The sequence below is a fragment of the Phyllobates terribilis genome, unplaced genomic scaffold (assembly GCF_046119375.1).
Source record: "Phyllobates terribilis strain yellow unplaced genomic scaffold, ASM4611937v1 Scaffold_3__8_contigs__length_932513732, whole genome shotgun sequence".
Taxonomy (NCBI): domain Eukaryota; kingdom Metazoa; phylum Chordata; class Amphibia; order Anura; family Dendrobatidae; genus Phyllobates; species Phyllobates terribilis.
This window is the reverse complement of record NW_027362763.1, coordinates 306985379-307005330: the sequence shown is the minus strand read 5'-3', so window position 1 is coordinate 307005330 and position 19952 is coordinate 306985379. Positions and strand designations below refer to the sequence as shown.

General features: G+C 41.0%; 1 protein-coding gene across 4 annotated transcripts in view; it reads left to right on the top strand.

Annotated features, from left to right (window-relative positions):
- The window catches only part of PEX5L (peroxisomal biogenesis factor 5 like), a 408598-nt gene that overhangs the window by 258460 nt on the left and 130186 nt on the right, over positions 1-19952 (top strand). For 2 of the 4 annotated variants that reach the window (XM_073674969.1, XM_073674968.1), the window contains exons 2-3: positions 11005-11070; positions 15296-15400. The exons of 1 other annotated variant lie outside the window; for it this stretch is intronic. In XM_073674969.1, coding sequence (XP_073531070.1) covers positions 11005-11070; positions 15296-15400 — 171 coding nt within the window. The remainder of the gene's footprint in view (positions 1-11004; positions 11071-15295; positions 15401-19952) is intronic. One more of the 4 variants, XM_073674970.1, reaches the window with a different exon arrangement.

Here is a 19952-nt window from a genome sequence, read left to right as displayed (position 1 = left end):
AATCCGCATGCGTTTTTTTCTGCCAGGGAGATGCAGAAATGCTCAGGAAAAAATCCTGAGCATTTCTGCATCGTGGGCACATAGCCTAATTGTGACATATCGTAACAATTAAGACTTTACGGTCTAAACGTGTCAACACATATGTACCATCACGATGCCACTGAATTTTAATGGATATTAAATAAAGGATATTTTTCATTTACACTGAATTTTATGGCCAAATCTTCTTTTTGGACATCTGGAAATATGTTGCTGTTCCACTGACTTCAGGGCATATGTGATTTGTTAAGTGTGTTCCACTTGTCACCAGGTTTGTGATAGATTTGCAGCATAAAATTGTGATTTTATCAAAACTGCAGCCAGCAGCCCAGTAAGTGATACATCGTAGGATTGGCTGGAATCAGGATCTCTTCCTTTTTATCATGCTGCTTTTAGATGGGGTAGCAAAAACCTGGTGAGAGATTACCTTAAAGGGACCAAAAACAACCTATTTGTGTTTTGGCTATCATCCTTGTAAGATGTTGTCTGACACAAGATATTTATTGCGAGAGGCTTCATAGCTGGATGTCCTCCAATTTTTTTTAAACCTAAGATATGGCAACATTAAACGTATGGGAATGTCAGATAGAGGGCGTGGATTCCTTAATTATCTCATTTGACTTGGTTTTCAGTACGACTGATAACAGATGATGGTAGCACATCCTTGTGTACTTGCTAAGCACCGAATGAATAAATCTGCAGGTTATTGGTGAGTTTGAGCTACAATAATTGTGTTCAGTTTGTGACGAGATGATACATTCAAATTGTCTCCTGCCTTGGAAGACAATTGCAAATTCATGTGACAATCACTTTCTAGATATTTTTTCCTATTAATCATGTAGTGTTTGTCTGTAGACCATTGTCTGCTTAGACAAAGCTGCTATGTTATTTCATAACATTAACTGAGCACGTTCAATATCCCTTGGAAGCATTCCATTCTTTCCTAGTTAGCGGGTATGTGAATAGCAGTGAAATAATGGTTTTAAAATCAGGTTTCCAAGGCTGGAAATTGTTCATTACAGTCAGACAGATGTGAAACTTCGCTGTTTCAATGAGCTGTGTAAATCATTCTTCATTCATATGTGATCTCGACCATATAGTACAAACCACAAACCAAAACGCATTGTAATTGCACATATTATTTTTCCTTATTCCTCACAATTCAAAAAGAGAAATTACAATCTTCACTTTCTAACCCAAAATGATGAATATAATGGTTTACAAAATATTAAAATTATGTTAAATACTTATCTTAGATCAATTTTTGGAATCCCTCAAGTTTGTATCTAGGTTCAGCTTTATAGTCCTATGTTTTTATAATGAATTCAAGCATATTATACTGAATCTGGTAAAATTCAAATATGTTATGATTAGGAATGAGCGGTCCCGTGGAAGTTCAGGTTCTGGTGCCTGACCCGAACTTTAGTCCAAAGTTCAGTTTGGATACCAGAACTGTACCCGAACTTGAACCAGAACCCGAACCTCATTGAAAACAATAGAGACCCGATCTGGAAAAAAACTCTCTCTGCAATGGACTTTCCCTGGAACTCCGAACTTTGCAACGGACTTCCAGGAGAAGCCCGTGTTCGGCATTTACCACTGGTGCAAACCCCGAACTTTTAAGTTCGCTCATCTCTAATTATGATCAATATGTTTGATTATGTACCCTATATGTAACTCTTATATTGATTTATGGTCTGACCTTTGGAGAATTCGTACTGATTTAGCAGTGTATTGGGCAATAACATCTTTTTGACTATGAGTCTTGTGACATGCAGAAGTAGTGCTGTTGCTTTAAAAACATTCAGCAACTATTAGAAGTAACACATGCACATGAGACAGGAAGTGTTGTGCTCCAGAAGCATCCAGCAACTAGAGGGGTTAACACAGTCACTGGAGAAGGCGAGTGTTTTAGCAGAACCCCAGGGGGATTGTGGGGAAGTTGTTTAAGGTCTGGCTGGAGCCGAAGAGAAAAGTGGTGCGTGTGTTCTCTATCTCATAGAAGCGCCCCTGCAAGTGAAAAGGATTCAAGTCAGGCGTGAAGCTAAGCACAGGTCAGGTAGAGTTCCTGAACTAACAGAGCAGAGTATTGTCGGGCAGAAAGATAAGGACTGGAAGAAATGGTGTCACAGCAATCATCTCCCTCAGCAAACCCTCCATCTCACTGTGCTGTAAAGAATGTTGTGTTCATTAATGTGCCTTTGCATTAGAACTGTGCTGTTCTGTACTACTGGGAAAACTGTGAACTGCTGTGCTGCTAAGGAAACTGTACTGTTTGTCACTGGAGCCTGTTGCTCATAAGACTTAACTTGTACTGGCTGTGCAGCTTCTTATTAAATGCTGCTGTTCTACTTGACTCTTGTCAAGTGTGTCTGGTCAGCAAATGAAACAACCTACGTGTCTGTGCCTGAGGGTCAATACCCCTGTGTGCCTGAGAGAATCTGCAGCACATGGTCTATGGTCGCCCTGAGTAACGGTCCCCCCAGGATTCCAAAGAATTCATGTAACCTGTCTCGCCCCTATCTGAATCTAGCGGCGTGTATGTAACAGTCCCTTCTCCTTTTTTGTGTTTTGTATAATACATTTATTTTTAATGATTTATATAAACTATATAATAAAGTTGTTTGATTATTGACTACTTTTTGCCAATGTAACTATTCGTATTCTTTTTTGGAATAGTTTGAACTTTAGGGTGTCCAATGTATTATAATGGAGATATGTTGTATATTCTGCTCATATGTGATGTGTCCACCCCGATCACAATATATACACCTTTTTTAATAAAAATCTGACCAAGTACACATTCTGCAATAAAGCTATTGTGTGATATAGTATTAATGATGGTTTTATAAACCCTATACCAATAAACCCTCTCTTGCCATTTGGGGATGAAATCCATACGGTAGTAGCCTCAGGCGTCCTGTTATAATTTCTCCTGAATCCTAAACCAATCTTTTCAGTAGTCTGTCAAACCACACTGATGTAGCTGTGTCGAGTCATCTAATGAACCAATATCTTCAATTTTGCTGTCCTCAGCACTTTCTTTTATATAGGAATGAACCAAGCCAGCATTTCTGTTATTTGGCTCTAGTTTTAGACATTTACTCGTCACCTAAGAAATATAACTAGTTTTATTCCAATAAGTAACTGGAAAAAAAACAAATTTTTTTGCAGTTAATTGCATTTCATTTTAACCCTAGGACGATTCCATACTTACACTATGCTATTTCTTTTATGCTATTTTACTAACATATTGTTTTACTATTCTACAAAAATCCCTTTACATAATTTATTACACACTTACGTGGACTTTACACACAAATGGATTTGCACTCCAGTTTGATGTTAGTGACTGACGTTTTAAGCTAATTTATGATGCCTTTTTATTTATCTGACTTCCAGGGCTTTGGATTGTATGAAGTATTTAGTGATACTATTCCACCATTCATTTATTTTCCTTTTCCATATAAAATGCTTTATTTTATGCTCATGTATGCTTTTGCTTATAGATGAGCGGATTATTTAAAATTCTAATTTGCCTGTTTCTATGAATTTTCCCCAAAAAATTTGATTTGCGTCAAATTAATTCACCATGAAACGCAATACTGGAAAGCTTCTAATTGCCCGGAAAATAAGTGTAACATTCTTAGGTTTTCTGGGAGTGCATTGAACTTGTGTTAAGCTTTGTGATGCCATTACAGCCTTAGTAATGTCCAAGTGACCTAAACTTATCTGGCTAAGGCCAAGACCCCACTATCAGTATTTGGTCAGTATTTTTTTCTCAGGAGTGGGTGATCAATGTAGAATTGCTGCACTTGTTTCTATTATACCTTTTCTCTGATTGTTCCTCACCTGGTTTTGGCTCCCACTCCTGAGAAAAAATACTGACTGAATACTGACCAAATACTGATAGTGGGGCCGTGGCCTAAGGCTGGGATCACACGAGCATATAAAAAATCTGTCCAATTTTCATTCAGAAAAGTGGTACGATTTTTTCTCACTTGTCATCCGTTTGCTGTCCGTGTGCAGTCTTTTTTTTTACTATTCAGTTATTAATCATTTACAGGACCATTTACACTTTCCTATGCAACAGAATTGTAATTTATCAGTAAAAATTGGATATTATACTGATGGTCCATATAGCATCTGATTTTTTTCTCACACCCATCCGATTTCAGAGTGAAGTTGCAGCATGCTCTGATTTTTTCTCACGCCGAATACAGCTGAGAAAAAAAACTCAGATCTGCACTGTCTCATTGAATAACATTGGTCCGAGTGCAATCCCTCACGCTGGTGTGAGCGAGCCCTAAGCCTTTATCTATTCCCACGAGGAATGAGCTGTGATCTCCTAACCCTAAACTGTGGAAAAATAAAATGGCGCACCTTTGCCAGCCCCCATCTTTTATACTTACAGTGATAATGCTCTAGATTGACTGCTCTAGGCCATGTGAAAAATGACTCAAAGTCAATCCTCCATGGATCAATCCTGTCAACTATAGTTTTGCTGAACTGATTTTTACCCATTACACTTGTAATTACCATATTTTTCGGACTATAAGACACACCGGACCATAAGACGTACCTAGGTTTTAGAGGAGGAATGTAGAAAAAAAAATGTAAGCAACAAATGTGGTCATGATGCACTGTTATGGGGAGGGGGTCTACTGCTAACACTGTTATAGGGGTAATATCCCCCAATTCTGTACTAATATCCCCCATCCTGGTATGTTTAGCACTCCTCATCCCTCATTCTGGTATGCATGGCACCCCCCATCCTGGTGTGTGTGGCACCCCTCATCCTGATGTGCGTGGCACCCCTCATCCTGGTATGCATGCCCCCCTCTTCATGGTATGCATGGCACCCACACATCCTGGTATGAATCGCACCCCCACATCTTGATATGTATGGCACCTCCATCCCCATCACACACAAAAATAAACACTCCTACTCACCTTTCTTCCCTTTGCTCCAGCGTCGCGTCCTGCTCTGCTGCCAGCACTGATCTCTCTGTGTGAGCAACGCATATGATGTCACTGCCGTGCGCGCTCACATAGGGAGATCAGCTGCTGAAATAGTCACTGCTCCCCACGCGGTTACTATTGACTTGGGGAGCAGTGATTTCATTCTCCTTAATAGCGTGCGCACACTGTAGCCATGCCGCAGCTCCTGCAGCTGCCAGGCAATCACGTGTGCCCGCTATTAAAGAGCATGAATATTCACCCCTTCTCCACTCCCATGGGTGTGGAGAGGGGGTGAATATTCATGTTCTTTAGCAGCGGGCACAAATGAGCGCTGCAGGAGCCGCAGCTGCTGCAGACACTGTACGCCGTGATTAAGGAGAATGAATATTCAGTGCTCCCCACGTCCGTGGGCGTGGGGAGCAGTGAATATTCATTTTCCTTAGCAGCGGGGACAGTGTAGACTGCAGCAGCTCCTGCCTCCTGTGCCTCACTCCTCTGCTGCTGCCGCTCTCCCCACACCCCCACCACCCACAGCAACAAGACATTAAATTAAAAGGTTCGGACTATAAGATGCACTCCCCACTTTCCTCCAAAATATTGGAGGAAAAAAGTGCGTCTTATAGTCAAAAAAATACGGTAGTCATTTACATTTCATATTATAGTAAGTCCTAATCATTGAAGTCCTCAACTTGGATATCAAGTTGGTAATAGATTGGCAAGCAAGAAGCAGCTTCCTACTGTCTAGAATTTTGCATGAAAATCTTAAGCTAATGAATTTCATACTTTACATTTATGGGTAATGTTTGCTAGAGACACATGAATTGGGTTCTTCATTATTAGTTATTAGCTTGCAAAGGATCCATGTACAATTCTTGCATGGGGTCCCTTTTCTACCTGTTTACGTATGTTCATGCCAACAACTGTATTTTTAGGTAATGTTCCTCCATTATGATCATGATCTTGTAGACAATGCATGTCTCCTCCAGATGTCTTTCATAGTTCTTGTTTAACAAGGGAAGATATAGTATATTTTTAACAGCCTTTTATATATCAGATTTTCTGTGCTTGACAGGCAGGAAGGCTGAATGGACTCCAGAAACTGCTTGCATTGTCTATTTCTGGAGTGGTACGATAGAACAGTTTTTTATAATACAATATTGCTTAAGAGAAAGGATGCATGATTTTTTATAACAAATCATTTTCCATTAGATTTTCAGAAAATCTAAACAAAATAGCAATTTACTGTTTGTGAAGAAATCCAAAGCAGGCATTTTAGACATTGCATAGGCTGACAGTAATTTAAGACACACAGTATGTATGATTCATGATCATTACTTTATCTCTGCAAAGTCTGAGGCTGTCATCTCAAAAAGGCTAACTCGAACAGACTTGGCTTTAGCCACTCTTTCTAGCACATACATGTCAAACTCTGGCCCGTGGGCCAAATCTAGTCTGCAGGGTAGTTAGATTTGGTCCGCAACAGCAGAAACACCTCTCCTATATTGGGCCATTATTCTGTATGGAGGACTATGTGGGGCCATTACACTGTATGGAGGACTATGTGGGGCCATTATTCTGTATGGAGGACTATGTGGGGCCATTATACTGTATGGAGGACTATGTGGGGCCTATTATTCTGTATGGAGGACTATGTGGGGCCATTATACTGTATGGAGGACTATGTGGGGCCCATTATTCTGTATGGAGAACTATGTGGGGCCATTATACTGTATGGAGGATTATGTGGGGCCATTATACTGTATGGAGGACTATGTGGGGCCTATTATTCTGTATGGAGGACTATGTGGGGCCATTATACTGTATGGAGGACTATGTGGGGCCCATTATTCTGTATGGAGGAATATGTAGGGCCATTACGCTGTATGTAGGACTATGTGGGGCCCATTATTCTGTATGGAGGACTATATGGGGCCCATTATTCTGTATGGAGGACTATGTGGGGCCATTATACTGTATGGAGGACTATGTGGGGCCATTATTCTGTATGGAGGACTATGTGGTGGTCATAATACTGTATGGAGGACTATGTAGGGCCATTACGCTGTATGTAGGACTATGTGGGGCCCATTATTTTGTATGGAGGACTATGTGGGGGCCATTATACTGTATGGAGGACTATGTGGGGCCATTATTCTGTATGGAGGACTATGTGGGGCCATTATTGTGTATGGAGGACTATATGGGGCCCATTATTCTGTATGGAGGACTATGAGGGACCATTATACTGTATGGAGGACTATGTGGGGCCATTATTCTGTATGGAGGACTATGTGGTGCTCATAATACTGTATGGAGGACTATATGGGGCCCATTATTTTGTATAGAGGACTATGTGGGGCCATTATACTGTATGGAGGACTATATGGGGCCATTATTCTGTATGGAGGACTATGTGGGCCCCATTATTTTGTATGGTGGACTATGTGGTGTCCATTATTCTGTATGGAGGACTATGTGGGGCCCATTATTCTGTATGGAGGACTATGTAGGGCCATTAGTCTGACTGGAGCACTATATGGCGCCCATTATTCTGTATGGAGCATTATGTGGGACCCATTATTTTGTATGGAGGACTATGTGGTGCCCATTATTCTGTATGGAGGACTATGTGGGGCCCATTATTCTGTATGGAGGACTATGTGCCCCATTATTCTGTATGGAGGGCTATGTGGGGGCCATTATTCTGTATGGAGGACTTTGTGGGGCCATTATACTGTATACTGGTTGGCCCGCGACTTTGTCCAAGTTTTTAATTTTGTCCCTCTGTGTGTTTGAGTTTGACATCCCCGGTCTAGCAGATCCCAGAGGTACTCCAGTCTTCATCCTATACCCCTTATATGGGGATCTTGACTTACTGAGGGGACCACTGGTTCGTATACATAAAGTAGCTGTTGAGCAGAAGAGTAAGCCTGAGAAAAGAGTAGTATTACTAGCTGGGTCAGGAACTGCAGCGACAGAACCAGGTGACAAAACCATAGTCAGAGAAATAGCCATGGTCAGATACCAGATGATCTGGTCAAAGCGTAGTCAGACAGGCCAAGGTTATTATCAGGGGCGGTCACAGAGGCAGAAATAGTTCAGGGAGTAATCCAGGCACAATATCTGGTGACTCCCTGCAGTAAGCGGGGTGTTTAAAGGGGACCAGACTCTAGGTCATGTGTCCAGTTTTTGTGCTTATTTTATTCCACCAATCCTGTGAGTATTCGTTTTTCTATTTTGTTAAAATCCACCACTCAGTTCCAGAAATATAGTCCTTTCTACTCAGTGCAAATTTTTATGGTCTCTACCAAGGGGGTGTGGCTTTCAAGGTAATTATGATCTTAAAGACATACCCCAAAGGATTCTGTGAGTCATGCCCCTTTAGTAAAGACCATAAAAATTAGCACTATATACTAAGGACCACATCTCTGGATGCAAAAAAAATGCCCAGGGAGCAGTCAAAATAAAATAAGAGCAAAAGCAAGACACTGTTGATCTGGTGACAAATCCTCTTTAACTTAGGTGTGGTGCACACCCACCAGACTGACTGGGTAACACCACAGGCCACACTGAACCCTGGCTGGACAGTGTCCGCACCGCTCAAAGATACAGGCCATGATGTCTCCTCCACCAGTGCAGCTTGCAGATATGCATAGGCATACTCCAGGCCGAATTCTGACTAGCCGTGGGCTGCCTCAATGAATTCACTTGTATGTGAGGATTCACAAGTCTGCATAGACTGACTGCAGACTTTCAGGATAAACCTGGACAACCCCTTTAAATCAACAGTGCCTCAGCAAAACAGGAGCAGCGGGCACTCGAATTATGGTATGACTTTACATAGCAGGTGCCGGAACTCAATAATATGTGTATCATGAAATGGTAACAATAATACAACTTTTTTTCAGCAAAAGAAAAACTTTTTTTGATCAATAATATATATATTTTTTAATTATTTAGCATTAATACACCACGTCCAATAATTTCATAAGGTTTTTCCATTTTGGACATTGGCAATTAAAGTAAAATTAAAACAAGTTTAATATTTGTTCTGGCATATGAAGCAAAAAATCGTATGACTATTGTTATTGATCCCTGTTTATATTTGCTTTGTTACGGGTTGTTATGTCTGTGGCAGCCGCTAGATTCCATTGGCTATAAATGACCAATACATTGCATTGCATTCAGTGACACAATATGTGTGTTGATTAGCATATTAAATCTTCAAATACATGCTTCAATGGAACAAGTCAGTTTGGAAATGTGGTGCAATCTATGAGCAGCATGTTCTAGAGTAGGAGAAGCTGAGTTGATTGATATATAGATTTATGGAGAATGATTCAGTATAATTTGTGTTTTTTTAATTGAAATCCCAGATCATTCTGGGCTTAGCGGTCCAGGGGAGCGGTCTAATGTGATTGACAGCTATCCCTGTATAAGTGTGCATACAGAAATGGCTGTCAATCACTGATCAGGGCCGCCTTCTTGACTGCTATTTAATAAACTATAAGTTATACTTAAAGGTGTTATCTGCTGAAAAAAGTTATCATTTATCCACAGGATAGGTAGGTAATGTGTCACAAAAAAAACTATCTCAAAATCACTTGGATACGTTGAAACATTCCTGAGTTATTGCCACATAAACTGACATGTCAGATTTGAAAAATTTGGCCTGGTCACTAAGGGGTTAAGATAGCTTTCACATTCAGTAGCTCAGCAAATGTTTGGTTCCTTAGTAAAAAGAGGTTTGACCTCAATGTGAAATAGTAATAGTTTATGGCAATTTGATACCCAAGTGCAGATATTGAAGACTTAACGGAAATCCATCAGTAGTTTTTGTTTGCTATGTAATCTGAGAGCAGAATGAAATAAGGGCGGAGAACATGATTCCAGGGATGTGTCACTTGCTGGGCTGTGTTTTGCTGTTTCAATAAAATCAGTGTTTTATCAGCAGGAGATTATCACTAAAGGACTTTAATATACAGTGTACACATAAAGCTGCTTATCAGAGGGGTGCGAGGGATTATACACAGATCAACATTCTGCAGCAGAGAACACTGTACTTCTATCACAGCTACTGCACCCAGTAAATGATGTGATAAATCGCTGGAATCAGGGAATCTGTCCCTAAATCATGCTGCTGTCAAATTACATAGCAAAACCCTGCTGACAGATTCCCTTTAAGCTACATGGATTATCTGCTTGCATCCAGTGTGCCTACAGATATAAAACCTTTTCCATGGACACAACAATGGTTGTTATCGAAGAGCATTGTCTTGGCAGTTGCACACCCTCAGACCTATAATCTGGTGAATACATATTACCCAAGACTTACAAATTTCACACATAATTTTCCAACAAGAACAATATCATGAATAATAAGCAGGTGTATGCATCCAGGTAATATTGAGATGTATCATCATCATCATAAAAGGGTTGTCCACTAATTAGACAACCCCTCCTTTAATACGGTAGTCACCAATGTAATACAAAAAAAAACAAAAAACAGATACTTCCCACACAAGCAATAATCCAGCGATGTCCGTGCTTGCATGACATTGTTATGTTACATGAGCACTGCAGTCAATCAGTGGCCACTGCTGCTGATTGGCTGCAGTGCTCATATATAAAAATGTCATGCAAGCTCCAGAAAACCCGGTGCCAACATCGCTGGAACAGTGCTGGTGCAGAAGGTCAGTATAAGGTTACTTGGGGTACCACATTATTTAAGAAGGGCTTGTCCAAGTCGTTGACAACCCCTGTAAATGTAGATAGAAGTATTGGCACAGATGACTGTAACAGTAGTGGCAAGACAGCGCTGCATCAGACCCGAATATGATGTGTATTATAAATAATACAATAGTATACAGCATGCTATATTTCTTTCAAATTCATAAGCGAGTAATTATATGTAGTTCTCAAGCAAATCTACTGCATCTCTATTCTACATAGTTGCTAAACGGCAACAGATGTGATCTAATAAAGTGTCATGGCTTTTTTCAGGTAGTAGGTGTGACCTTGAAGAAAAAGTGGTTCAATCTTCCAAAAAGTGACTTGACCCCAATTTTGGTGGGTTGTTTTTCTATACAAGAAAACTATTCACTTGCATGCATAGCTGTTAAAACCATATAGATATGCTCTAGATTGCTTTGTGTCGGAGTATAGTAATGTTTGCATTTAGATGCATGCTGATAGATGTACTAAAATATAGGTTAGGCTATGAATGAAATATACTAATACTCCGTAATCTTTAATCAATGATCAGTATGCGTTTGCAGTGCACTACATATAAATAATGAGCTACTGATAATGTCATGAAGATAACTACCGTAATCATAGAGCAAGGCGACACTGGTCTTTAATTATTCATCTCAGCATGATAAAGTGCATTTTTATTAGAAATTGTAACAAAAAGTAGAATTGTATTATATTGATTTGAACTTCTGCAAATTTAATCTGCAACTTACACACAGTGGATGCAACTATTGTTGGTGTCTTCATGTATTCTGTCAATTTACTATAAAATAAATCACTGGCACATAACAAATAGCAGATAACAACAAGCCATAAATGCCCCCCTAACATGTTAAAGAGGACCTGTCACTTGCCATAAATAAATAAATATATATATATATATATATATATATATATATATATATATATATATATGATTCTACTTGGTCTTTTTTATTTTTATTTTATTTCTGTGCCTCTCATTCCTGAGACGAGGTCCTCCTTTCCTATATACAAATCTAGGTTTTTTTTAGCCAACTGGTCCTTAAGGAGATTCCCATAGAAAAGAAGTGAGGACCCCACCCACTTGGCTTAAAAGAGGGGGCACATCTCAGGGATAGAGAGGTGCGGGAACAAAAAAAAACCAAGCAAAAAAGTGTTTCAATGGCAAGTGATAAGTCCTCTTTAAAGTGAAGACCAAGAGGTTGTACAGCGACCTAGGGCATAGCAGCTTTGGGGAACACAGTAGGCAAAACTGACCTTGAGTGCATTTTTGCAAAATTATGTTTCAGCCATTAAAATAGTTTCTCCTCTGTGTGTGCTCTAGAGAACGTGTAAGTTTCCAGTGTCCAATGCTGTTGACTGTGTTTCTCTTTGTGTATCATGTGTTAAAGCTGCATTTGAGTAAAGAAAAAGTCCCATATAAATGGGAATAATGACAAATTCTGAAATGGTTCCAAAATCTTCTCATAGTTTAGATGAATAACTTTGATATTATCTAGCCTGATCCTCAGTAGACTGGGCTGCAAGCCTTATTTTGATATGGGCTATACCTAACAGAATAAGCCTTAAAGGAAACATGTCACTATGCAAATGGTGTCCAATCCGCCAGCATTATATAGATAAAGGAGGAGGAGCTGAGCAGACTGATGTATATTTTTGTAGGAAGGATACAGTATAGCTCTTTCTATCATTAGGCATCCAATGGGTGGTCCTACTCTATACAGTAAGTATGCATTCAAAGATATCTGTCAATCACAGAATAGGACTACCTACTGGACGCCTACACATACAAAGAAACTGTACTTTAATCAATAAATTACAAGTTCTAGCAAACCTATTTCTATAAAACTATATAACAATCAGCTCTACTCTGTTACACATTGCCTGCAGATTGGACAGCTTTTTCGTAGTGACGAGTTCATCATTAATTCCACGTTGTAAATAATCCATCTTTACCATGGTTAAATCATCTTGTTTATAAACTATTATTATGGAATTTAAAAATAACGATATCTACTAAGTAGAGATGGGTGAACCTGCCAAAATTCTATTCTGCAGAATCGCTCAAAATTGACCAGGAAATTCAATTTGCATCCAATGATCACTAATGATTGCCATTAAAAAAGCTATTTTTTATGCTCTGAATTCTCCTGACCCCAAAGCATAATAAACGGATGGGCCAGGAAGGGGTTAAAAACAATAAAAATTCATGCTCACATAGCACCTCACCTGTCACTGCTGCCGCAGATTTTTGCTGCCTTTTTAGGCTCAGGCGCCGGACTCCACTCTTCACCTGTACTTCAGATGCTGGCTCCAGTAGAGTATGAGGAGGGACCTAGTAAGCCAGAAGACAGTAGGAACAGGTGAGAAGCTAAGGTGAGCATTCATTTTTATTTGCCTTTAACCCCCTCGCAGTCCATATGAATCCAGCAAAATGCCGAATTTTGGTAAATTCGAAACAAATTTGATTTGTCTGTTGATTCACCCATCCTTACTTCTGAGTATTGTTCTTTAGCTTTCATGCATAATTACAAATACCCAAAGAGCATCTTTAATTATGTACGAGTGCTAACATTGCCTATAGCATACCTATACAAATATATCTCACCGAATTAAAGATGATTATTTAGTTCAATTAGATCTAATTATAAATCAGAGAACTGTTTAACCAGAATAATGCCGCTTTAACCTACTGCTACACTGTGTGCTTAATGGCATGGGACTTTACCTGTATTTATAGCATGTTTCAGGCTCGGGGTGCACTACCGAAGATGTGACATGTTTGAATTCTCCGCAGGTTACTTAGTTCTGCAGTTAATATGGGATTCAGTACACAGCTACGCACAGGCATGAATCACTGTATTATAGCGCAGCTATTATATGCAGGTTTAATGAAGTGGATTCCCATGAGTAATTCTCCTTGGTAAATCTCATGCATTCTTTCTTTGATGGAAGAACTTACACTACGTACTATTATTTCTAGCTTATGCATAGTTTTCTCCTGAAGCATTAGATTTATCAAAGAAAAGGAGATTGATGTATTTATACCATGTGTAATTTAATGCCAATAACTTTTCCTTTTTCTTTTGCGGTTTGCTTTCTTTACAATACCGTATTTATGAAATGTGTAAAAAAAAATAAATTGCTGCCTAATTTAGACATGGCATGTATGAACTAATGACAATAAAAAAAAAATTAAGAGTCCTCAGTGATTGATATCTTTCTATGGTTTACTGAAAAGGTGATGACAAATCTGTCACAAATTTGTGCAGATGAGATATCCACCAAACAACCAGTCATTCTCTAAATTTCATATTGTTAGTGAAGATTACAAATTGTAAGCAATCACTATAAAACCCACTGATTTCCATCTACACTACATACTTCAAAGAAACCAAAATGGTACTCATGGCTTAAAAATTGCAGATTCATTATTTTTTACCTATACTTGACACATAATGACAATATGGTTACTATACATGTTTTTTTAGTAGACTGTTTTTCACTACTTTGGTCCAATTTGTACTAATTTTCGAAAAGAGTTTTTATATTATATGAATTACTAAGAGGGGTTCCAAGTAGATTGACTGCTTTAACTTTAGGTGATCTACTGGTGAAGTTTGCAGGCAGCCAATATAGTATTATATCATGCCTACTCAAATATATTATTGATCACGTAATACCAGTCCACTCTCATCCCACTGAGAGGTCCTTGCAGTGGTTCTGTCTGCTCCCCCAATGTTTCCCCCCGGGGCCCCTAAGACTTTTTGTAATTACCTTACATTGCTGATGATGCCTGTGAGTGGCGCTATCGGTGGCCACTCACAGGCTTCACGTGACCCCGCGCTGATGTCACGACAAGTGAGGCATGACTCAGTGCTGGGATCTCCGCAGTGACTGCTGGGTTGTGGGCGGGGTTACCTCCCGCATCACACACAACATCCACCGCGAGTTTTCCCAATGAATGGGGAAAGGCAAAGCACACGGTGGATGCCGGGTGTGACACGGAGGGGTAACCCAGCCCACAGCCTGGCATCCACCATGGAACCAGGAAGAAAAAGACCCCTGGCTGCTGCCAGCACTTGTTGTGACATCAGCGGATGTCAGAGTCGGCAGCAGCCGGGGGTCACGTGATGCCTGTGAGCGGCCAGTGATAGCGCCACTCACAGGCAGTATCTGCAACGGAAGGTATTTACAAAAAGTCTTAGGGCCCCAGGGGGAAACATTGGGGGGTAATCTAAAGTAGTGGACAACCCCTTTAACTCTCAAAAGTTAGAGAAACCCTCTATGACGTTCCACAAACCCAAACTTCTCAAAACCCCTAGAAACCAATCAAGTTGCCGCCTAAAAAAAAATCTAGTGGTTATTCTCATTATTCTCAACATGTATGTTTATTTGAATGCTCTATGTTCCTTTCTTAGCGTGAAACTATCCTACATACCATTGCCATTAGATCACTGTGTTTTACTCTATCTGGGGCTAGTGGGATTTTCTTTTGGGGATTTCTGCCAAGATCACATGTTCCTGACACAAGTCATTGTTGATTTCACTATTGTAGGGGAAAAGCGCTAGGGCGGCAGACAAGGCTGTTGCCATGGTGATGAAGGAGATACCGAAACAGCCGTCTGCAGAGGAAAAGCCCCTCCTTACTATGACCTCACAGGTGGGCGCCACCTTGGATTTCAAGAAACTGACACATGCACCTGGCTCTTGTATCTAAATGCTAATATCTATGATTATTTCCAACAGTAATATTAAAAAAAGCATCTACAGCTTTTGTGTTCTGAATGTCTCCACCAAATATCCTCTACTATATGAGTAATGATATGTCAAAGGATGACAATTAAAAGCACTGAATGAATGAACCATGCACTCATGGGCACAGCATGCATATGTCAGTTTTACAGTAACGTGGTTTCTTTTATTATTTCTGTGACTTTTTGGTGCAACTACATTTAACTGATTTACCTGGTGGACCAGTCTGGGAGATCATTTAAATGACGTGATGTGGTGTTTGTGACAGTGTGTTGTGTATAGGGCTCCCATAAATGTAAGCTAAAATGTTTGGGAGGTAAATTACTGAAGTTTGCTCAGGTCTGAAATCATTTTCCCTACTGATCACTGGTATCATATATATTGCTTTTACTAATGTATCCAGAGTTATCCAGATTATGAGGGGTGGTTAGAAGTGGAGACATGGGAGCCCTAAATTGGTTTTATGTTGGTATTGTCTGTGTCATTTTAGTTGATCAATGTGAAGATGAGAGATTTCTCTACAAAAACAGAACCTAAGGTCAGTTTCTAACAAACACATTTAAATGCAATTTTTGTTTTACATAGTACTCTGAACATTTCAGGGAAATTTGAATTTTATATATGTACCTTAAAGGCTATGTACACCTTCACACACAATTATTTTTTGTTTGTTTGGTTGCATCTTAAAGGAAACCTGACAGGTCCCCCATGCCATCCAACCCACCAGCACTTGTATATTCCTTTCTAAATACCCTGCCTAGCAGTCGGTTTATATTATTTGACATAAACAGATGATTAAAAAAAAAAGTCTTTTTACAGTCCGTTTTTTAATATGCGGACTGTAAAAAGACTTTTTTTTAAATATCTGTATGTGTTGAATAGGATAAAGGGACTGTTAGGCAGGGTGTTTAAAGAGGAATATACAAATGCTGGTGGGTTGAAGGACATTGGAGATCTGTCAGGTTCCTTTTAAATAAAAAGTTAAACAACCTTCACATAGTATTATTTTATATTGTTTGTTTGCTTTCTAAATGAAAAGTTAAAAAAAATTGCTAAATAGTCTTCATTAAAAATGTTCTACCATTTTGCTGCTACATAGTGTCTGTAAGTCTTTTATCTAGCTCAGTGATTTTGCAAAACTGATACAGATTTGTCAGAGCTCCTGCTACTGCTCCTGGAGGCTCTCTGCTCCTTCCCTCACTTCTCTCAGTGTTAGAGATAGCAGGAGAAAGAGGGGCTTTATAGACTTGCAGTGGAGAGAAGGGAAAATATATCAAAGAGCACAAGGAAGAAAACACATGGAGAGGAAAGTACAAAATTGAAGCTGTGCTGATGAATGCCAGTGAAATCAGCCGTACCCTGGATATATACAGACCTCAGAACCAGCCTATGTTACTGGCAGAGACACTCCCACAAGAGGAAAATCTGAAAATTGGGTCAAGCTGCCAACTGCATATCATATAACTTAGGACAATTTTATTAACTAAAGGTACCTACTAACAAATGTAAAAATAAGTTTTCCATTTCAGAGATGTCCATAGCTTTTAACTTGTATTTTTATTCATATTACAATTCAATAAACTGTCAGAATTCCTTGATCGGTATGTATTAGGGAAGAGTCAAACAACCGTATAACTCGGACGGGGATTGCTATGCAATGCTCGGACTGGCCATTGACTCTCCTGACCCAAGCGTGACAGCTGCTTAGAAATATATGCTGTCAAGCTCAGGTCGGCAGAGCCAACGGCCAGTCCGAGCATTGCATTGCAATCCCCGTCTGAGTTATACAGCTGTTTGACTCTTCCGTTAAAGGGAATCTGTCACCACATTTGACCTATCTAAACTATTAATATGGGCATGCAGGTTATAGAATGCTGAAAAAATTCCTCCCTGCATGTCTTATATCAGATGTCATGTTGTTGAGAAATCATCTTTTATCACTTTATATAAATGACCTCTTCCAGGCTCTGGGGAAGATGCTGCCTGGATGATAACTCTGCCTCCAGAGATTACTTTACATGAAGAGAGAGTTATCAGTGTGATATGTAATGGCCACTCTCTGCTCTCCTGATCTCACTGCAGAGCTATGTATGATTATACCTGACACATCTGCAGGTGCCTCTCAGCTTCAGCTTCCATCTCACAGGCAGACAGGGCTGCAATATTGTTACAATACAGCAGATCTCAGAGGGAAGCAAAAAATGTGCTTGGAAGAAGACAAATTTTATTCTCCTGTTTTGTGTTAGTTACTTGTCTCACACTGGTAACTCCCCCTTCATGTAAAATAATCTCTGGAGGCGGAGTTATCATCCAGGCAGCATCCTCCCCATAGCCTGGAAGAGCTCATTTATATAAAATGATAAAAGATGATTTCTCAACAACAACACATTTGATGTGAAACATACAGGTATCACTCTCCTCAGCAGTCTATAACCTGTGTGCCCATATTAATAGTTTAGATAAGTCAAATGTGGTGACAGATTCCCTTTTCATGCATTTACAACACCCAAAAAGTGTTTTTTTTACTATCCCAAAGTTCAGGGATGCTATAAATGTTGTATCTACACATCTACACATTGAGAATACTACTGCTTGTGTTTCTTGACTTTATAATAAAGATAATATCATTTATTTCTTTACATTTAAACTATGCATCAGATTACTGAAACAAAGAGAAATAGTCTCTTGCTAGAATAAGGACAAATTTCCTTCATGTATTTCATAATCTATAAACATTAGAACTTTGCACTTTCTTGCGTGGGCAATAGGCATACATGTTCTACATATTGCAGGGCAACTCTAAGGGTATGTGCACACGATCAGTGTTCGCTGCGGATTGGATGCAGCACAAGTGCGCTGCATGCAATCCGCAGTGACCAGATGTTACAGCATAGTGGATGAGATTTATACAAATCCCATACCCACTATGTTTCTGCGGCACACCCGCGGAAACAGACATGCGGCGCGTCTTTCCAGACCGCAACATGTCTATTTCCTCCTGCGGGTCTGAATGCGGGCTTTCCCCGTAGACCTAATTTCTATGGGGAAAGCCCACCTGTGAGAAAAAAAAAAACCCGGCCGTCGCTCATTTACATAATGAGCGGAAGCCGGAGGCTGCTTCTCCGCCGCCTCGGGGCCGCAGCCGTCTCTGGATCGTCTGCACATACCCTAAGGCAGTGGTCCCCAACCTTTTTTGCACCAGGGACCGGCTTGAAGCAAGATCATTTTTCCATGGCCCAGCAAGGAGGGGGTGGGGTGGGCGGGGCTTTGGTCATATGGGGGCGGGGTAATGGAGGGATTTGGAGTTTAGTGCATACTTATCATATAGTGTAGACCAGGTCTCCGCCAGGAGCTATGCCAGGAGCCCCACATAATGTGCTGTGCCAGGAGCCGCATCACTGAGGCCCCATCACGCCCTGCAGCAGGACAGGGCAGCTGTCCTGACAGCTGCTGTTCAGCTGCATTTACTTCATCCCAGGGGCGGACACAGACTGTAGTGGGCCCCTGTGCAAGAAATTTTTGGGGGCCCCCCCCGCCCTTCATAAGGCAACAAAGTTATGTAAACATAACCCCCCCATGTGCATCTCTCACCCCCCCATGTGCAGCTCACCCCCGTGCATCTCTCATCCCCCTCCGTGCATCTCTCATCCCCCTCCGTGCATCTCTCATCCACCCCCCGTGCATCTCTCATCCCCCCGTGCATCTCTCACCCCCCCGTGCATCTCTCATCTCTCCCCTCCCTCCCATGTGCATCTCTCATCTCTCCCCTCCCCCCATGTGGATCTCTCATCTCTCCCCTCCCCCATGTGCATCTCTCATCTCTCCCCTCCCCCCATGTGGATCTCTCATCTCTCCCCTCCCCCATGTGCATCTCTCATCTCTCCCCTCCCCCCATGTGCATCTCCCATTCCCCCCACTCCTAGTTAATTGTATTTAAAAAAAAATAAGACTTGTTATACTTACCCCCATGCGATCCCTGCAGAATCCTGGCGCTCGTCCAAATCGCTGACACCAGGTTCTCCTGACTTCCGGCCATGTGACGGCGCCGTCACATGACCGGAAGTCAGGGGAATCATGAAGGTGCTGCCGCAGCAGCGCAGCGCTAAGGTGTCCCGGACCCGGCGCTTAGCATGCGGCCGGGGGCCCCATGAGGAGAGAGACGCACAAGAGGGGGGCTCCGAGGGGGCTCCTACCGGCCGGGCCCCATACTGGAGTCAGGGCAGTCATGCCCTGATGGCGGCCCTGCTGGAGGCTGGAGGGGCCCCCTCTCCCCGCGGACCGGCTGAAAAACCCCAACGGCCCGGTCCTGGTCCGCGGACCGGCGGTTGGGGACCTCTGCCCTAAGGTATATACAGTTGTGCTCAAAAGTTTACAAGCAAACAGGTCACAGGTGAGGATGTTACCTTTAGTAGCCATTCAAACCCATTTGTGTCAAATTCTGTGCATGTTATCAGGCCAAA